The sequence below is a fragment of the Ictalurus furcatus genome, chromosome 3 (assembly GCF_023375685.1).
Source record: "Ictalurus furcatus strain D&B chromosome 3, Billie_1.0, whole genome shotgun sequence".
Classification (NCBI taxonomy): Eukaryota; Metazoa; Chordata; class Actinopteri; order Siluriformes; family Ictaluridae; genus Ictalurus; species Ictalurus furcatus.
Window position 1 is genome coordinate 11,322,833 of NC_071257.1, and position 20,912 is coordinate 11,343,744.

A 20,912-nucleotide genomic window follows, 5' to 3' on the forward strand; every position below is an offset into this window, starting at 1 on the left:
ATGGAAAAAAGTATTCAGGCACCACAAATTAACATTACTTTGTTGCAAAGCTGTTGTTGGCAATTACAGCTTTGCCATGTCTACCATAAGAAGTAATTAGCCTTTTGCAGCATTATGGTTAAATTTTGACCCATTCCTCTTGGCAAATTGTCCATCACTTTCAGTTGCTATTAGTTTTGTTTTTTATAAGTACAAAGTTAAAATATATTTTGTGTGTGTGTGTGTGAGAGAGAGAGAGAGAGAGAGAGAGAGAGAGAGTTTGAAGTGGATGTCTTCACTGGAAGTATATTAAATAATGGAAAACAGAAATGTCCAAATACTTATTTCCCCTCACTGTATTTAGATTATTGGCTCGGACTGCAGCGCCTTCTAACATGACATCAGAGCATTACAATGTGTTACAATAAAATATTTTTCATAGCATTCAGGATGCAGCAGTCCCCAGATCACTGAGTACACAAGACAATTGCCTACAATGTTAGAAATGTTCTTGAATACTGGGCTGAAAGTAAGAGACCGAGAGTAATATTATTCATAGTTTACAGGATAGATGAGAGAGTTAGAAAATTGTGGCACAAAAAGTTACTACCATAGCCTGTTCTGTGGGGCTGAAAAAGTGTGCAAAGAAACCAAAACAGTTAAAGGTGCTTTTTAGAGGACCAAACACAAGGGGACAAAATGACAGAAACACATAATATTAATATCAAGGACCTAATAAGGAGAATTGTTGCCCCAGAACAGCTTTATCCTCCTTGGAATGCTGTCATCCATGGAGGTGAATGGTTTGTGTTGGGGTGTTGAACCATTCATCAATGAGAAAATGTTCTAGGTCTTTCACAGATGAAGGAAGTTGATATCTGCTTCACAGTCTGTAATCCAGAACACCGAATGATGATTAAATCTAGTGATTAGAGAGACCATGGAAGTCGCTTGACTTCATTCTGGTGTTCATCAAAACACTGCTGAATAATATTAGGAGTAAGATAGGGGGCATTATCATCTGAGGATATGAGTTTATCATCAGAAAGGAGTGTTTGCACCATAGCATTCATCACCATAGCACCATAGCTGGCCTGCCAAAACGAGCCTTTTTGCTCATGTAGGATTGACCAAATATCTGGTCCCTATTGTTGAAACACATTTAAATAGGGTGTCAAGAAGAAGAACTGGTGTACCAGAGATGCAGTACATTTTACAGTAGGTAACTTAAAACTTGGACCAGCAAACCATCTATAAACTTGAAGAAGAATAGCCAATTTTTTTTGGCTTTGTGCTAAGCAAGACACCTGTTGTATGGACCTAATTTAGTATTAGCTGATCAGTGATGAAGTTAACTGTGTGCCTTACATGAATGTTGGAGTTGGCAGAACATATTTAAATTCAATTCAATTTATTTGTATAGCGCTTTTAACAATGGACATTGTCTCAAAGCAGCTTTACAGAAACATCTAAACACAGGATACAGATTTTAAGTGTGTGAATTTATCTCTATTGAGCAAGCCGGTGGCAAAGAAAAACTCCCTAAGATGATATGAGGAAGAAACCTTAAGAGGAACCAGACTCAGAAGGAAACCCGTCCTCATCTGGGTAACAGCGCACCGTTTAATGCTATTTAATTTTTCTTCATTTTGTGTATCTAAAAGGTGGGGGAAATCCACATTCTGGTGCAGTTCAAGTATTAATAATCCCACCAGGCATTATCAGAATCATGCTTATTCAGTGGCTGTGTTTTACTCAGTAGTGTTAAACAAATTATAAGTCAGAAAATGTCAGAAAACCTGAAAATAAAATTTACAGTGTAGTCCAACCGAAGATTTTGTAGTCTAAATTCGCTTCCCTTTTTCATTCTTATATTTTGAGAATGATTAAGGGTATGAATTAATGAAGCATAGTTTCTTAATCATGCATTTAAATCAGTTGAAGTCAGTAGACCATGTTTGTAAGTCTACATCTCTATGGTTATAAACTTACATCTATCACTGCTGTACCATCTATAATATCTCAAAAAAGCAATTTAAGAATCTCTCTTGAAACCAAGCACTAATGAATATGATTATAGATGAATTTGAGCAAAGGTTTATAGCCTGTGCACTGGACAGAATATCCTCTCTAATAGCACTGGGAGTGGTGAGGCTGCTCTCTACTTTACTCTGTGAGTGATACAGTTCTAACAGCAGGAAGCATTGGCTCCAGTTTCAGTTTATTCCTGGGCTCGTTCCTTACTTCCTGTGCAAGATATATAGTATCTGGGTGGGACCAGACCACAGATTATTCCTTGTAAAGATGTGATTAGGAAAAATTCTAAGCTTTGTAGTTACAGTAATGGTAAAGGAAGATCACACACATGGACAGTAGACATGCTCCATTTGGTAAGATTACTTTTTTTTTTGTAGCTTTCTTTGCAAAGCTTGGTGAGCATCTGCATGTTAATGTAAGTTATTACTGAATACTATTATTACATGTTTTGTAGTAAGTTAGTGTGAGACCAAAGAATCCTACATTTAATTGCTAATATTTACCTGATTGTATAGGGCTTTTTTTTATATTTGCATGTAATGCTCAACATTTCTATGTGCCATGTGTACCAGTTGTATGTCCAAAAGGAGTGTAGAATTTAAATGAAAACATATTTTAGTCACTCTATTTAAGGACCATCAACATTTAATCCACCAGTTTGCTGTTACCGAGCATGGCAACAAAGAAAAGAAGACCATGGCTACAAAATACCTGGTTATTGCTTTGTGTCATGAAAAAGGAACCGATGAACTCATATAAATAAATCACATTTCTTTCTGACCATAAATACTGAGGATTACAAAAATCTTCTGCTTTACCTGCAAGTGCCATGAAGTCTGATGTCATCAGTTGATGTATGACAAATGATGTATGATGTGGCATTACATAAAGGTGTCAGGTATATCCTTTAAATATTTTACAAGAGTACTTCATCATTCTCTACAATTTTAATACAACTCAGTATCTACTCAGTATCAAAAATACACATTCAAATACAGTACTCAAGTACACATTACACCAATAATTTACAGAAATAAATTATATTTATATTTGAAAATACAGTTGATCCTATATAACTGTACATCCACGGATGAACTGCACATTTTGTCAAGTTTTTCTGAAGTGATTTATCTAAAGAGTTGCAATGACACTAAGATAATAAAAAATATAACTGCAAGTGATGGTCACTGGGGTCCAAGTATTATTTCCCAAGTGAGTCCAACATTGCATTTATTGTCATAGTGCCCCCTATTGATCTATCTGCACATCAGGGAACATGTCTAATGTTTAGTGATAAGTATCAAGTTCAGTGCCAGTACACAAAAGTGTTGAAGAAATATAGACTCACTCTTCCTGTTAGGCCAAATGATGTGCAATATTGTGGGGAGTGGGAATAGTGTCAAAGACAAGTATACAACTTGGTGTCAGTAGAAGAAATTGTTCATGAGATATGATCTCACTTCTTTAAATGTAGCACCACTTAATTGTCAAATGACAAAAGGAATTTAGTCCTCTTAAGGGAATTACAAATAACAATGTCAACGCATAAAAGAGATGTGAAATTGTCATCGATGTCATTGTGGCTGACTTGGGTATCAAATCACAAGCAAAATTATATATATATATATATGTATACATATATATGTATGTTTGTGTGGCACATTCTGGATCTCATCAAGCTATGTTTCGTGAAAATCTGCATGCAGAATAATAAAAGATTGACTTTGTTCAAATTCAGAATGGCAGATAATTCAACAAGGTGACAAGGAAACTTTTACATACATTGAAACCATTGTGTTCCAGGCATTCAGGAGGAACAAAACATGAGTTTAGGCAAATGCTTCATAAAGTTATGTTCAGTTATATGCATGTTTTTAGGACCACATCGTGGTCAAATAACAAAACAATTTGGGCACCCTCAGGCTGTGGTGCCAAATAATACCATGATTTATGTCAGAACAGTAAGAACTGCATATACATGGCCTTTATTTTTTGGCATCTTTGCTCCAAATTTTGATATTGTGAATCCGTTTGATATTTTTTGTTCAGCTTAATCTGCTTGTCATTTGAACAGAATTAACCAGATGTTTTAAATAATGATAATCATATTAAATAATATGGGCCAGAAATAACAATTGAAATGTAAGCTCAACTTTATGCCTGTTGGTGACTCTAGAGATACATATTCCAAATCCAAAGAAGACATTACTTTAGCATGTCGAATGGTAAGCCTGTTAAAGGCTAGCTGAATTTTTGACTTACACCATTCCTGTTTTTAAATTTATCACATTATCCCTGACAACCTTAGAGACAAGCACAAAGATTCAGCATGAAAATCGTCAACCTACTTCTAAAAGCAATTGCTGAGAAGCAGTTATTTGAATATTATAGTAACCCTGGTTGACAAATGCAGCCTATATGTAACGATATCCCCTAAAATCACTTGCTGTAGACTTTCAAGTTTAATGAGAATCCATTAAAGTCTTCATCTGTTATCCACATCCATATGTGGTCATATTGTTTGGAAATGTCAACATTTTTGCTAGAGATCTAGAGGTGCAATGATAAGTTTAGCATATTATGCAAATTAATAAAAAATCCAATACGGTATGGGCAAAATAAACAAAAAGCAATTAAACAAACAAACAAACACTGTGCTATAGGGCCATTATGAGACTGATCAAGGTCCCCTTACTTGCCTGAATATTGGGGGTAATGCACCTTTCTGTCTAATTTTGTGTTTCCAGGCCTAACAGCTCCCCATCACAAAACAAGAACAAAAAGTCTCCAGGCACAGTGTGCTTGGACCCATAATACATCTTCCAACATTTGTGCAAAAAAACACATTATACACATATATAAAACAACACAAATATTCAATTATCATTTACAAGGCAATTATCTCCATTTAGACAATATCTACATTGGAAGACTGTGAGAAGTCTACACTAATAGCTCCTGTGTAGTTCTTCACTATCCCCCTGTAGCAAATGCGATTTTTGAGTCACATTAGACCGAATACTCAAATGCAAAAGCAAAATGTGAAGTGGACAGAGACCACTTTGTTTTCACAATGCACAAATCAAATAGACCACCAAATGAACCACTACACGAAAACAGTACACTGTGGGTCACTTTAGAAGAGTCTGAGATGATTTGTTGTGTTCACTGAGAATCTTCGATCTGAGACCACTTGGGGCACTGAAACAAACGAAATGATTTAGATTTAATAGCAAAATGTTTTTGTTTATGTAGGATGGGGGAAAAAAGGTTTTTTTTTTGTATAAAATAGGAATAGTACAGTACTTTTCTTCATTGCAGTCCTGCTGAAGACTGTGTCCTAATAAAACATTCCTATAGTCCTTTCTACACATTTTTGTCTTAATGCTTCTTCAGTGCTGTATGCGCCATCATGGCATCATTTAGTCCACGATGGTTAGTCAAGTGCTCTTTTTTCTGTGGCGTGCTTCTCACTGATGCTCCCTTAAGGACTGTTTCTTATTCTTTCAGTTTATCTGCACTTTAACCGGCTCATTCGACTCTTCAAAGACAGCTGGTGTGACCGGGTCATTAAGGTCATAAACAGAAACATGACCCATTAAACATGACCCAAACATTAACCATGACCCATCTTTATTATGAGCAGTCAAGCATTCTTTTTTCCGGGTATCTTCATATGACCTCTGTGTTTAGTCTCTTCTTCTCCAGCTCAGGTGGAGCACATGAGTGTAGGAAGCTGATCTTGCAGTCCTGCTGAGTTGCCGCTAAGTGGCGCTGCTGCGTGCGACATCGCTGGAATGAATGCTGTTTGGAGGTCGGCGCTCTACAGTGACTGCAGACACAGAAATTCTGCCAGTGTCCTCGTAGCACCAGGCCAGCTGTAAGTGCCACCACAGCCAGAGTCAGGCCTCCTAATACCAGCAAGATTATAAAATGTTCCTCCGAGAGTCCTGATGCTGCACTCTGAGTCACTACCTCCTTTACAGAAATTTTCAACAGATGGCCCTTATCCCCACTGGTTGTAACCCCATGGGAGTAGTTTCCTGAGGTGTAGGTGTGTGGCTTATTTGGAGTAATGTGGGGTAGTTTGGAGATTTCTGGGAGCCCTCCTCCTCCTCCCCAGCCAAAGGTGCCCCTGTGTGGTGCTTGGGTTTGGAGACCCTTTTCCCCAAGTGGAACCTCACAAGTTCGACCCATGTATCCAGCAGGACACAGGCAGTGAAAGTTGGTGACGCGGTCTATACAACGACCTCCATTGAGGCATGGTTGACTAGCGCAGTCATCTAGGTTGACCGTGCAGAAACGGCCGGTGAACCCAGCAGGGCACAGGCATGAAAAGCGGTTCACGCCATCCACACAAGTGGCACCATTCGCACAGGGGCGCATCAAGCAGTCATCCATGTTGGTTTCACAGCGAGGTCCTGTGAAGCCGGCTAGGCATCGACAAGACAGTTCAGGTGCAAATCCACCTAGATCCTCACATAAGCCACCATTCTTACAGGGGGACCTAAGGTACACCACAACAGAACAAGAGAAATTACAAATGTATCCACACTCTGGGTCTAAAAATTTGGAAAATGTAAATGAATCCAAATGAATAATGTAAATAACTAGTCTCGTTTATAATGTTTCAAAACTGGGTTAATAATTTAGAAATATGGCATTCCATTTTAATTGGATATTTTTGCAGTGTGAAATATCTACACTACACAACGCCTCGTTCTTTCAGCGCTGCTGTGGTTTCCCTGGAAACCACTTGATGTGTGAGTTTTAGTGCACTTGGGGAGAACAGTAGGAGCGTGACTGCAGTCTGGTAGTATTAGTGAGCTCTTACAGGGCCAGTAATGAGCCCATTGAATTACATGATTTCTCTCCAGAGGCATCAAATTGACCAGGCTGTTGCACATCTCATGCCAGTGTGTGTAGCTAATTTTGGGCTGAGGCAGCAATAAAGTGGGGAGAAAGAAAATGCTTTTAATTACAGACTTAACTATGTGTTTAAAATTCACCAAAGAATTAGTAGTTTATTGTAATCAGTTAAGTAATAAAATAATTAAGTGCTAAAGTCCTTTGTGTTTTTAATTAGTATCATACAATGTCTTGGAAAAATAACTTCAATTTTTTCAACATCAACCGAACAGCCTTCAGCTCTAGAAAAATGTAAGAAATTTGTTAATGACGATAAAAAAAAAATAACACTCACTTGATTTTATGGCATGGCCCGGTCTTTAACTCACAGTTTTTTCCATGGAAGCCTTCAGGACACAAACAGTTGTACTCTCCCGCATCATTTAGAAAACAGGTGGCCCCATTTTTACAAGGCTTCTCGTTTTCACACACATGAATATCTGGATATGCAACAAAAAAAAATCAATTATCTAAATTAAGTAAACAAAATTTAAACATGTAGGTTTCATGGTTTTGCAATGAACTGGGAGTTGTTACCTTTGTCACAGAAGCGGCCTGTCCAGCCATCCAAACAGGTGCACTGCCATGGCTGATGACAGGAGCCGTGAACACAGCCGGGCATCCGGACACAGTCCTCACAAAAGGGCCCTCCCCAACCTGGGTCACATCTGCCCAAAAAATTCACAAAAAACTCAGCAGCTCTTTTTTAAATCATTATTTTTTTTATAAACAACATTATGCTCAAGGTCAAACGAGGCAAACTCATTTAAAATGTGCCATCACCTGTTGTTTATTGAGACTACAGATGAAGCACAGCTGAATAGGCTGCTAACATATCAGCAAAAATTAAACAAGTAATATTTGAGTTCTAATAGTATCTACACACTAGATTTTTAAACCTTGCCATGTGTTTAACATATACTTCACATCCCTTAATTGCAGAACCATGCATACATAGCTTTTAAAGCATTTTTTGTATTTATTTGTGTAAACATATTTATAAAAATAGCTGCAACAAAGATGGCAGATGCTATTTGTACCCAAAAATAAATAGTATACATGAAATGTATACTATTATGTACTATTTGCAATCACATGTGGGCTAGCACATGCTTCTGACAAGCTTACAGTAAACAGCGAGGCCAGTAGTGGTCCAATAGAGTCCTGACCTGTGGATTGTCTAGCTCTACCACTCTCCTGGCTATATGCACTGTATCGTCAGGAAGTCCGCTGCCCCATTGTGTCATCCCAGCAAGAGAGTTGCTCTCAAGAAACCATCGGTGAGCCCACTTGTGGAGTTTTCATGCAAGGTGAAAACCACCACCTGACCATCACAATGTTATCCAAACATGTGGTGGTGTCTACCCATTTTTGAAATTTCCTTAATTCCAACAGGTCCATGGTGACTACAGGGTCTGGTACCTGTGTGAACTTAATTACCAAGCACAGTAACGTGTCTTACGCATGTTGGGGTGATAGGGTGGCTATTCTCAAAGAATCTCACTTCCTGCAGATGAATTGTGTGGTCTGTTTCAGAGCTTCACAGTGAGCCCAGGCATGATGTGTGCGAGGAGGGTGGATATGTCCTGGATGAGATACTCTTTGGAGGGGCATCACTTATGCTAATACAGCAGTATCCTTAAACCTCCAGCCATTGATGACAGGGCTGCCTGCATGCATCATGAGAACACCTGTGGTGCTCGAGAGAGGCTGAAGGGTAGGTCTTTGAATCGGAATGCCAGACATTGGAAGGCAATCCACAAAAACATCTGGGAATTACATATGCCATTACACAGATCCATTCCATTGTTATTAAATGTAGGGTCTACTCATTTGCTCATTCCTCTGTCCAAGAGGGAATTAACTTCCTGGAATAGAGTGAGAAAGTTGGACGGTATGAAATTTACAAGGCCCTTAGTGCAAAAAGTTTGGGGGCTGATGGCAGAACTGAAGTCTTTATTCCTGTAAATTTGTCATTAGTATTCACTGGTCTGATTTGGTTGTTGACAAAAGAGCAGTGTTTTCGAGTGTAATGCATCCTCAATGGGCAAGCTCCTTGGGACACTTTGGTGGAAGCCACTGTTTAAACTAGATAATGGGGGCATTTCACTGTCACACAGTTCATATGCACGAGGCAATTTTCACTAAGAATAGTATTCATGCCATCACCCGTCCAGAGACTGAAACATGCCCAAGCTTTGACTTCCTAACAGAAGGAGTCCAGTTGAGAACAGTGTCCCATCAGAGAGAAATAAACACCATGGACAGTGACTGGGGCAGTGTGGTGCCACAGGGGAACTAGGGGCCCCCTAGTGTAAGATCAGAATGCATCAAGACACTGCATCCAGGGGAGTAGCTGTCTACACCCAACAGTTATACCCAAATCTGGGATAGCTTTAGTGAGCAGCAGGTGAACCACCCTCTCAGTGCCACAGCACACTGCCGACTGTGTGCTTTTATTGCTCACTGGAACAAAGTGCCCTGGCCAATAACTGGCCTTACCACATGCATTTTCCTTTACTGCAAATACTTCTTTTGCTGTATAGCTTCCAGCAACTACACCACACCACAGTCTACACAGGACACTACAGTCCTGCTTGTGGCCATCAAGACCTGGGATCCCAATGCTTCTTTCACTAGATGTTTGAACACCTGGAGAGCTTCCCCCAGAGTGGATTTGTTGGGAAATGCATGACCAATCTCCAAATTCTTGTTGAAATGTGCCTGTGACTAAACACCTAAGAGTAGATAGGACTTGATTGTGCACCTGGATGCTACACTCTATGGCTAAAAATATGTGGACACCTGACCCTCACTTTCATATTTGTTTGTTGAACATACTGTTCTAGAGTTGGCCATCCCTTTGCTGCTGTAACAGCCTCCGCGTTTCTGGGAAGGCTTTCCACTAGATTGTGGAGCGTGGCTGTGGGGATTTGTGCCCATTCAGCCAAAAGAGCATTAGTAAAATTGGGCACTGATGACTTTGAGAAGGTCAGGTCAGCATTCCAATACATCCCAGTGGGGTTGAGGTCAGGGCTCAGGTCTTTATGGATCTTGCTTTGTGCACATGGGCACAGTCATGCTGGAACAGGTTTAGGCCCCTTAGTTCCAGTGAAGGGAAATCTTAATGCTACAGCATACAAAGACATTCTAGACAATTGTGTGCTTCCAATATTGTGCAACATTTTGGGGGAAGGCCCATATTGGGTGTGATGGTAATGTGATCATATACTTTTGGCCATGTATTTCTGCACTTTTTTCTTTTTTTACTTTTTTTTTGCTTCTCTAGAAATGGGCAAGCTGCTAGCAGATATCAACTAAAATTGCTCTGGATAATGGAATCCGAGTCACTCATCACTCTGAGCATAGAGGTTCTTGTGGTCTTTAAAAACTTGTTCCCTGTGCAAAGCTGTGCCAAATCTTCAAGCAAGCCAAGATCAACCATTGTCTGCATCTTCCCAATCAATATTTAGATATGCCGTTTATATGACTTTACTTTACATTTCATCTGTGTCACTTGTCTGAACCTTGTTGTGAGTACCATAGTCAGCAGTTACTTTGTCAGTTATGCTGAGATGATGGGAGTGCCTCATAATAAGGTTACCTGCAATCACCTACATCGTCACACAAGAATGAATTTATAAATCACATTCTGTGTGTAGAACTGTGCACATGCCTGGTTTATACATAAAAATATGCATATGCGTGGTTGATAAAGGAGGCCCCAGGTGTTTCACAACTCTACTGGCAGTAATTCTGAGTCCATAGAACCACAGTTAAACATGGAACTAGAGTTATCTAAGATGGTGTTGTGTTTACATAGTTGCCTAGCTTCATATTTGTAGACCTTTCTTTATATTACATTAAAGTACATTGTGCAGTATGCAGCCCGACACATGACAAGAAAGGCCAGTAGTTCAGTCATATGGTCAAGTTTGCAATTAACTGATGAAATATACAGTATATTAGAATTGATGATTCAGGTGCACCTGTCACTAGGCAAACTCAGGATGTGGCAATTATCTTATCTAATTTAACAGACTGAACAATAGCTCAAGAGGTAGAGGTTAAAGTACATCGAAACATACATGCCATAAGTTCACTGTACCAAAATGACTTATAATGAAGCTTGGATTTGTTATTTTACCATAAGACCGCCTATTTAGGTATTTGTTGTACATTTAAAATTGTTTAGGTCATGACCACTAATGTTACCTGCAGTCACCATCTTCAGCACACTTCCCATGGCCAAGTTTACAGGAGCAGTTTGCGACAGTAGTTGGTGGAAACAAGTCTGTCGAAGAAGAAAACAACAAACTAGTTTCAGTCAAGAGTGATTAAGTATTCACTCACTAAAATAACATTGACTTGCACTTGAAGCTATAATAAAAAGGGATCAAGGTTAGATTTATGTGTCTGTTACTGCCATGCCCACAATATCATCTTTTATTCAATTCTATATGATTCTATTATAAGGTTAGCCACTAAGAAATTCATGTGATATGTTTAAAATAACAGTGCTGGAGGATACTAATTCTTGTGTTTTGAACTCTGACCTGGCAGTATGTGTGACTAGCAGCAGACGTGGTGTCCCTTTTCAACAGTTTATGTAGCACTTCCATAGTGACTCTGTAGTGATGGAACAGCTGGCAAACCATGAGGCTGCACCCTTAGACAGCTGTGCCCTGCTGGGTGGGTAATTTGTTTTGACAAGCTGCCAGTGAGTGATATTTTGAAGGTTTCATGGAGAGTATAAATGGCTAATTAGTTCTGTTTCCTTTTGCTTTAATGTTTGCTTTGTGTGAATTAGTTACAAAATACTTCATATCTCAGCTGTAATTACAAGTGTACAGTGCTGCTTGAAAGCTTGTGAACCCTTTAGAATTTTCTATATATCTGCATAAATATGGCTTAAAACATCATCAGCTTTTCACACAAGTCCTACAATAGACAAAGAGAACCCAATTAAACAAATGAGTTAAAAAATATTATACTCGGTCATTTATTTATTGAGTAAAATGACCCAATATTTCTTATCTGTGAGTAGTAAAAGTATGCAAACCTCTAGGATTAGCAGTTAATTTGAAGGTGAAATTAGAGTCAGGTGTTTTCAATCAGTGGGATAACAATCAGGTGTGAATGATTTATTTAAAGAATGTTTTATTTAAAGAACAGGAATCTATCAAAGTCTGATCTTCACATGTTTGTGGAAGTGTACCATGGTATGAACAAAGGAGATTTCTGAGGACCTCAGAAAAAGAGATGTTGATACTCATCAGGCTGGAAAAGGTTAAGAAAAACATCTCTTAAGAGTTTGGACTCCACCAATCCACAGTCAGACAGATTGTGTAAAAATGGAGGAAATTCAAGACCACTGTTAATTTCCCCAGGAGTGATCAACCAACAAAAATCACTCCAAGAGCAAGATGTGTAATAGTCTGTGAGGTAACCAAGGAGCCTAAAGTAACTTCTAAGCAACTGAAGGTCTCTCTGACATATTATAAATATTAATATTAATGTTCATGAGTCCACCATCAGGAGAACACTGACCAACAATGGTGTGCATGGAAGAGTTGCAAGGAGAAAGCCACTGCCCTGCAAAATGAACATTGCTGCCCTTATGCAGTTCAAAGGTCATGTGGACAAGCCAGAAGGCTATTGGAAAAATGTTTTGTGGATGGATGAGAGCAAAATAACATGCCGGTGGTAGTATCATGGTTTGGAACTGTTTTGCTGCATCTGTGCCGGGACGGTTTGCCATCATTGATGGAACAATGAATTCTGAATTATACCAGCAAATTCTAAAGAAAAATGTTAGGACATCTATTCATGAGCTTCTGTCTGTTAACAGAATCTCAAGAGAAAGTGGGTCATGCAGCAAGACAACGACCCTAAACACACAAGTAGTTCTAATAAAGAATGGTTAAAGAAGAATAAAGTTAATGTTTTGGAATGGCCAAGTCAAAGTCTTGACCTTAATCCAAAAGAAATGTTGTGGAAGCACCTGAAGTAAGCAGTTCATGTGAGGAAACCCACCAACATCCCAGAGTTGAAGCTGTTCTGTACTGAGGAATGGGCCAAAATTCCTCCAAGCTGATGTGCACGACTGATAAACAGTTACCAGAAACACTTAGTTGCAGTTTTTGCTGCACAAGGGGGTCACAAAAGATACTAAAAGCAAAGGTTCACATATATTTGCCACTCAAAGATATGTAATATTGGATTATTTTCCTCAATAAATAAATGACCAAGTATAATATTTTTGTCTCATTTGTTTAATTGGGTTCTCTTTATCATCTTTTAGGACTTGTGTGGAAATCTGATGTTTTAGCTCATATTCATGCAGAAATATAGAAACTTCTAAAGGGTTCACAAACTTTCAAGCACCACTGTATGTCATGACATTTGAGCATGTTTCCTTACTTGGAGGCTCATAATTTTGGCCACATTAATAGATTCTAATTTATATTTCATTACAAGAAGTGGAAATCAGTTCACTTCTTCTTGCTTCTACTGTCCAAATGCTAGTATAGCAAGTGTATAGCATGTATATAGCAAGTATAGCATGCAAGTATAGTTTTGGAATATTTGCATTGCTACTTCAAATCTGTGTCTTTGTCTGTGTCTTTCTTGTATTTAAGTTCGATGTCTTATCTTGATTATAATTCTATAAAGTGATCAGTGGGCTGGTTTTGCAGCATTTTGTCCTTAGTACACATTCTATATGCCACTGAGTATGCTGTGTGTGTGCAGGTGTGTGTGTGCAAGTGTGTGTATGTGTGTGTGTGTGTGTGTGTGTGTGTGTGTGTGTGTGTGTTCTGGTGGGACAGGAATGTTTTCAAGCTGCTGCCTGTAAGAGTTTTGTTTCAACACCACTGGAATTCACTATTGCTTAGGTCCCAGCCCCCAGAGTGTTTCCTGACACTCTCCCAACTTGCTCAGATTATTATGTATATAGGAAATATTTATCCTTAGTGCCAAACATTATTATATGGATTTAATTTAAGCCAAGCTTATAGCAGATAGCAAAAACATTTTGTCCAGCATTATGGGATTGGAACTATTGCTTCTCTGCTTTTTGGGGAAAACATTGCCTCATTTCTAACTGATTCCTCTGATATATTATTTTATTTCTATAATTAAAAAAAGAGACATAATGCCATACCACTACATTTGAAATGACACTAATTCACACAGGCTGGTATGATATTTTCCATTTAAACTGGCTCTCTGTAAAACATGTATTCATGGGAGCGTAGTGAAACGCAAACAATGCACACCTGGCTTTTTTTGTGCCTTCAGTGCAACAGCTGAAAAGTACTAACAGTTATCTGAGAGTGTTCGGAGCAATCCAGAGCAACAATAGAACGAGTAATCTCTTAAATAGAGACAGCTGGGAAAGCCATGGATTAGTTCTAAATGGAGTTACAGCAACATTTAAGAACTAAACAGAGTGCACTGTCAAACAGTCCTTTTTATGACTTACTTGTGTAGCTGTTTTTTCTACTTTGAATGTTTGGTGGTATCACATATGCCCTTTTCAATACAAAATTATTTATTATTCATAATTACTAGCAATAGTCTGATTTTGGTACAGTTTTACTGTGTAATTTGCTGAAGGGAATCAGATTGGATATGTGCAAGGTTTGCAGACGTGAGATGTAAAACACTTACAGTTGTAGCCAAGATAATGCTTTTTTTCCCCTCAGTGGTCTTGTCCTCATGACTATAGTGCCTGCCTTTCATTCCAGATGAGCTCCAAACAAACCTCATGAGTCAGGGAAACCATTCTGGCTCAGTCCCATAGTGGGCCTAGGCACAAATTGCTTCAAACAGCCAAGAGCACTATGGCCAGATGAACCAACAAGCTGCCAATTGACACAGGGCCTGAATAAAGAAACACTTGGCACCAGGTGATTACTAAGGTGTTTTTTTCTCCATAGGTTGTATACCTGAAATTCATTTACATCACAAATTCTAAATTGATTCATATTTGACCTTTATTGAAGCATGCTCTCATATGATCCCACAAGCCATAACAATTAATTCAATTATTAACCATTTTTTAAAGATAACAGTGCTGTCTGTTATAACAGACTCTCTCTGCCTATCATTCTTTCTCTTACTCCTGAAGGATGTAGTCTCAACCACTCGCCTCTGGAGGGATGTCACTCAGCAGATCTAGTCAGTAGGCTTCATGTTCAAACCACAGGGAGCTAAATTTACTCTGGCCGTGAAATTCTATCCCAGATCTCCTGCACCCCTGTGGCCATGGCCAGCACCCTGGTGCCAGTGGAGCATGCAGGTTTGGTTTCCTTCGTTTCAATCCTTTGAAGGACTGTGCGCCTGCTGCCACTCCACGCGCCTTGAAGTGTGTGCGCGCGTGCTTAAGCTCAGGGACTGTAGGCTGGCTGGAAGGAAGAAGCTGAACACAACATCTGAAGGGGAGTTGTAACCAGATCCCTGTGAAGTTAAGGATCATTCAATCCCAGCATCTACTTGGCTGTTTCTGCCCCAAGAAAAACATTTAGCCAGTACAGATTTAGCATCTTATCCCCTGGATCCAATTTGCTAATGAAGGTTTAGCCTAAAATCTGGTAGTTCTTTTCAGAGGCAGTGTGCTAAGGATGTGATAGTTTTACCTTGTATTCTGTGACACACTGCACACTTTACCACCAATAATAATAATCTTCAACAACCAGAAAATAATATCATAGCAACGAGATGCATCAGCCTACACTGCCTACATCCCCAACCCCCTCCACCTTCTGGACCTCAGATAACTGTTTTATGTTATACTCTTTATGAAAGTTGTACATCATGATTTTATGTCACTGGCATAAGCATTAGCATACTGACGCAATAAATTCCCGGAGTAGGCACATACCTGCATCTTATATAAGATATTTGTGACAAAAGACAGATACTCATTTGGAATTCACTTGGCAATGAATGCAGCAGTGCAATAATTTTGTGGATTTTAGATGTCACATAACTCATTCAATTTATTCAGTACGAGCCATGTTGTATAATCTCAATATTAGGTTATCTTTTGCTGGTGTGTTTTCATAGTCAGAGAGATATATTTACCTTGGCCTTCACAGTTTGAGATGAGCCAACCACAACTACCCCATAGAAGCAAAGTCAGAGTAACCCTCTGTATCATGATGCAGTGCAAGCTGAAACAGAACAAGATCATTTTTGTTAAAATGTAAGAAAATACATGAATTAAAGGGGCCTAGATTTGTCTTAATCTCAGCAGTCAAGTTAGCAATTAATGATTGATTTTACAGCAAATTGTGGGGGGAAAAACCCCCTTAGTGATCATATCCAATTTTGCTATTTGTATTCAATAAATGCATTTCAGTGGAAGATTATAGAAAGCTACACAACTGAATGGTGTGGCAAATATGTCACAGCCTGTTAAATATGCTCTGGGTTGCTTGAGCAAATATACCAGGGACTGCATGACTCCAAAAGGATTAAATCACAACAGGTATAAATGACACTTGCCTTTAGGCGATTTAAAACCATACATTTACATTTTTCATATGTTGTAGGTTGCACAGTACAGTACATGAGTCAGCACAGGCTTTAGTAGCTCTGTGAACACAGTGCTTTGTCCTGGAATAATTACTGAATAGAATAATTGCCTGCATCTGCACCAGTAAGACAACAAACCTAAAAATGCATCTTTTGTTAGGAGCTCTTTTCCACTGACTAAACTCAGCAACCACCTCAAGCTCAAACAGTAGGGAAACCTGACTACAGAACAGTTAACAGACACTTTCTTAATAATTCAGGCAACTCTGTGAATCTTTTATGGTGGACATTTACAACAACAACATGCCACTCCTTGTTTGCGTATTGACACAACTACAGATACAGGAAATTACACTTGTACAGAGATTTGCACTATTGCGCACTTTTATGTTGATGCAGTCATCTATTTGTTTTTTTATTTGTTTTTTTAAAAAAAGATAGTCATTAGGAGCAATATTACACGAAATTAGCAAGCCTATCATTGTAAATTACATTTTATTTATCTGAAAATGACCTCACAGACCTTAATAACTCATCCAAATGATATTACTACTCTCACCACTCAGAGAAATAGTAAGTTGACCTTTCCAGCTCCTGGAACTGCTAGAGAATGAAAGGGTATATTTTTTCAAGACACTCTTGGCTTGAGGTTTCCTGTCCTTCACGGTTGTTATACATCAACTCTGCAGATTGCATTGACACTTCTAATTGCCAGTGACCCATTTTGGTTGTTCAACTATTACATTGAACCTTGAAGCCATTAATAACAACAAACAGGAAATACTTTAAACATAGAAACAATTTAAATCTCTAACTGGAAGCATTGTCAGTCACATCAGACAGTCACTATTTGTTGTCCTTGATCCTGGGGAATGCCAAATCAATTATCAGTTAAACTTGCTGCCCTATCTTTCATCCTTGCACCTGCATAGTGAAAATAAACAAGCTATATTTATCTATTCATGTCATTCTCACAGCTCAATCACTCAGCCATTGATTATACTGGGTAGTATTTTTAGCCGTGTGTAATCAGCCTGTGTTTGTTAACAGCATGCTGAAAATGAAGTGAGAGTATCTATTCTGGCTGTTTTCCACATGGGGATCTCACCTCTGTGCATTCTGGTAGTGTATTCATCATCCAGCTGAGATCATTTAACAATCTTTAGCAGGTGGAGGAAAGTTTAGTGGTTGTTTCTCTCTAAACTTTGCATTTGCCACATATTGTCTTTGTGGCACATTTCATGAATTCAATTTTAACCATTTTAATCAGCAGACGATTCTGTTTGTAAAACTCCATTACTATATATTTCTAAAGATGCGAACGCCTGTTTAATTATCATCTTCAGGCTTATCTTAAAATTAGCTCTGAGGCAACAATGCACCCCTAATGTCACACTCTCAAGGGTAATGTCAGTAGCCAGATTCAAAGAAACAGCTAAGGTGTGAGTAGAAGTTGCTGGTGCGATATTCTTGGAAAGGTGTTTTAATTACTTTTGCAACTTTTAGTTTGACAGCAATCAGGCAGACAAACTCCATCTCTGCATTCCTTTGGAAGTTAAAGTAATTACGTATATACTGTAAGGCAATATTCTCTGTGGTGAGGGGGGGTGGGGGGGTGGGGGTAAGTTGTTGAATGGTTGGAGTGAATCTGTTAATTGTATTAATGTATAATTACTTATTGATGAATTAATTTGAGGCCTATAAATGATTCAGAAAAAACAAAAATATTGCATTGTCACAGATTCGTTTCCCATGTTTGGTGCAATAAAATTCATTATTACAGGTTTATGAATATCAAGAAAAAGAAGTACACTCCAAAGAAGCATGTGACCTATTTACTTATCTCAAATAGCAGCCACCATATATGCAATGTATGCAAAATCTACAATATCACTGAAAATAGAAGCAAGATGCTGTGAGAGCACAGCACATGCCTGTGTCTCCCATCACTCCTACAGTATTTCTCGGTTATCTTTACACAATACTTGAAAATTACATAGAGGAATGTACATGAGTAGAGGTATAGAATTTGCTAGTCAGTGAAAAAGAGAGCTCAATAAATACACTCACTGATACTGTAGATGTTACACACCTGGCTTGAGAAGGCTGGCTCAGAAAAGTGCAGGAGTCTTCAGGTGATGATAAAGTGATGCGTACGCACAAACACACACACACACACACACACACACACACACACACACACACACACAGTGAACAACTCTGAGGGTAAACCCAACACAACTCAGTCAAGTACATTCACACACACTGGCAGAGGAGCAAGCTGGTAGTGAGGCAGGGTTTGTTGATAGGAATGCTTGTTGGGAAAATCAGGCAGAATAAAGACAGGCAGGGATCCACCTCCCTACTCAATACCACAACCTGCCCAAGGACCAGCTCTTAAAGAGACAGATTCAGCTTCTCCACCTCTCTTTTACCACAGCATACACACATGCACAGCTTGTGTGCCTGTATTCCCCCCACCCCCCTCCCCAGCCACACTTTTTCACTACTCCACAGTTTTGTGGAATTTGGCTGATATTTTATTAAGTTAAATCATTATTTCTGTGTGGATATGGTATGTAGGCGTTCTCTGTTAACTGTTTGTGGTCTAGCAGGAATGTTTACGAATATTGTAGCATTGCGAGTCTTTCAGGATTGCTGTAGTGAGAGGCAAAACTCGTAACATTTGAAGACGAATGTGACCATACATTTATCTGCCAGCAACAGTGAGGAGAGGATCACTTTTCAGGGGATTATCTCAGCAATATGCAGCCGTGTAGTGTTTTAAAACAGGCATGTACATGTTCACTCCACTGTCATGTTCACGCCACCGGATGACGAAAGACTCGAACAACCCCACACTGTGTGTACATCATATGTGCACATGAGGAATGAGAAAACAGACATGAAATAGTATCTTGGAAAGTATTCTTTTGCTAAATGCTGAAGTATTACTTGAAGTATTTTTACATGCAATAAAAACATGTGCAAGACAAATTTATAGCTGGTAGGTCCATGAAGAAATCTAACATTTCTAAAATAATGCATTATTTTAGAATTAATTTTGTTTCACAGTGCTTCTTTAAATGCCCTGTATTGTATTGTATTACCTCATTAAACACCTGTCAGACTATGCATCTATTCCTTAACATTAATATCTCCATGCCATCAGGTACTGTGATGGTTCATGGTTTTTATTCACATGATTCCATTCATATACAGTAGCTTACAGGTACTCTTGAGTAGTGTTTTGCTCTGTAGGAATTAAAGCCATTAAAGTCCCCATGAATGAAAAAGCATTCTACACTCATTTTTATTTGATTTGATTACTCAGGCTATATTTATATTGGGATAATAACATATCTATAATCCTGAATATTCAGCTCAGCCACATTTGTCTCTTACTACCAGCAGCCTGATGATGATGTGTGTACTGAATATTAAGTAGTATATTTTCATTGATCTGCTGTTCTCTATTTTCTGCTTCTTCCAGTGTAAGTTTGTAAAGCTAAAAACATGATTACAATTCATGAAATTTGGATTACTTACATTAGCTAAAATTGAAATGCACTGATGTCTCAAATATTCTTCATGCTTGATGTCATAAACACACTCACTGATTGATTCTTATCTGTCTGTCTCTGTCGCTGGTCTGGTAGCTTCACGCTAAGTTGAATAGTGTGTGTTGATTTATACACACAGAGATAAGGAACTCTTTCTACATAGGCGAATCATGATAGTATTCACAACTACTTTAGTTTCCAAGCAATGCATTTCATAGCATTCTTCCCAGATCGGCCCCATTACAGATCTGCATTCCCAGCACTGTTGTGCAGTTTTCACTGTTATCACCAGGTTATCTGTCAACATGTCATATCACAGCAAACTAGCAACTACATTTCCCAACCTACACTGCAGCCTACAAACATGGCCGCCATGGACCGCAATTCCCAGAACACTCGCATTCATTCTAATCACACACACCTGCATCCAATTCACAGCACAATCACACCACACATATAAGAGACTGTTCAAACACTGTTCTTTGCGAAGTATATGCTCAGTTGCCTTCTGTCTCTGTCATTACCAAACCTTGATACTGTGTTTGTTTATTCTGGTTTTGACTTTGTTCTCGTTTACAACCTTGTCTCTTTTCCTTGCCTAGTTTGGACTGTTTTCCTGATTGACTGACTCTTGCTTGACTATGTACCTTGATTTCTGCCTGATCCTTTGTACTTATTGGATTAAACTAATTAATCTGCACTTGCTTCCGTCTCAGCCTCCATTAAATGACACATCATCTCAATGGGAAATCTCATCTAGTTCGTTCACATACAAAACTCTTCCTTTTGTCAGTTCAGTCCCTGAAGTCTACTGTGCTAAATAAACACTCAGTAGTGTTAACTGGAATTTTAGCAGGCATATTTTTACAGCGCATGACAGAA

General features: G+C 38.7%; 1 protein-coding gene across 3 annotated transcripts; it reads right to left on the reverse strand.

Moving 5' to 3' along the window:
• Positions 1 to 2,640: 2,640 nt before the first annotated feature.
• On the reverse strand, positions 2,641 to 18,958 carry dlk2 (delta-like 2 homolog (Drosophila)). 3 transcript variants are annotated; one of them, XM_053620762.1, is made up of 6 exons: positions 18,560 to 18,958; positions 16,015 to 16,103; positions 11,140 to 11,218; positions 7,462 to 7,592; positions 7,220 to 7,364; positions 2,641 to 6,523 (listed from the first exon to the last, which is right to left on the reverse strand). In XM_053620762.1, exons 1-6 carry the CDS (start codon positions 18,721 to 18,723, stop codon positions 5,689 to 5,691), a joined length of 1,443 nt encoding a protein of 480 aa, XP_053476737.1. In that variant the 5' UTR covers positions 18,724 to 18,958; the 3' UTR covers positions 2,641 to 5,688. The 3 variants fall into 3 exon arrangements, with proteins under 3 accessions (XP_053476737.1, XP_053476738.1, XP_053476739.1); XM_053620763.1 differs by having other exon boundaries at positions 18,538 to 18,958; XM_053620764.1 differs by lacking the exons at positions 16,015 to 16,103; positions 18,560 to 18,958 and adding an exon at positions 14,599 to 14,814.
• Positions 18,959 to 20,912: the final 1,954 nt, after the last annotated feature.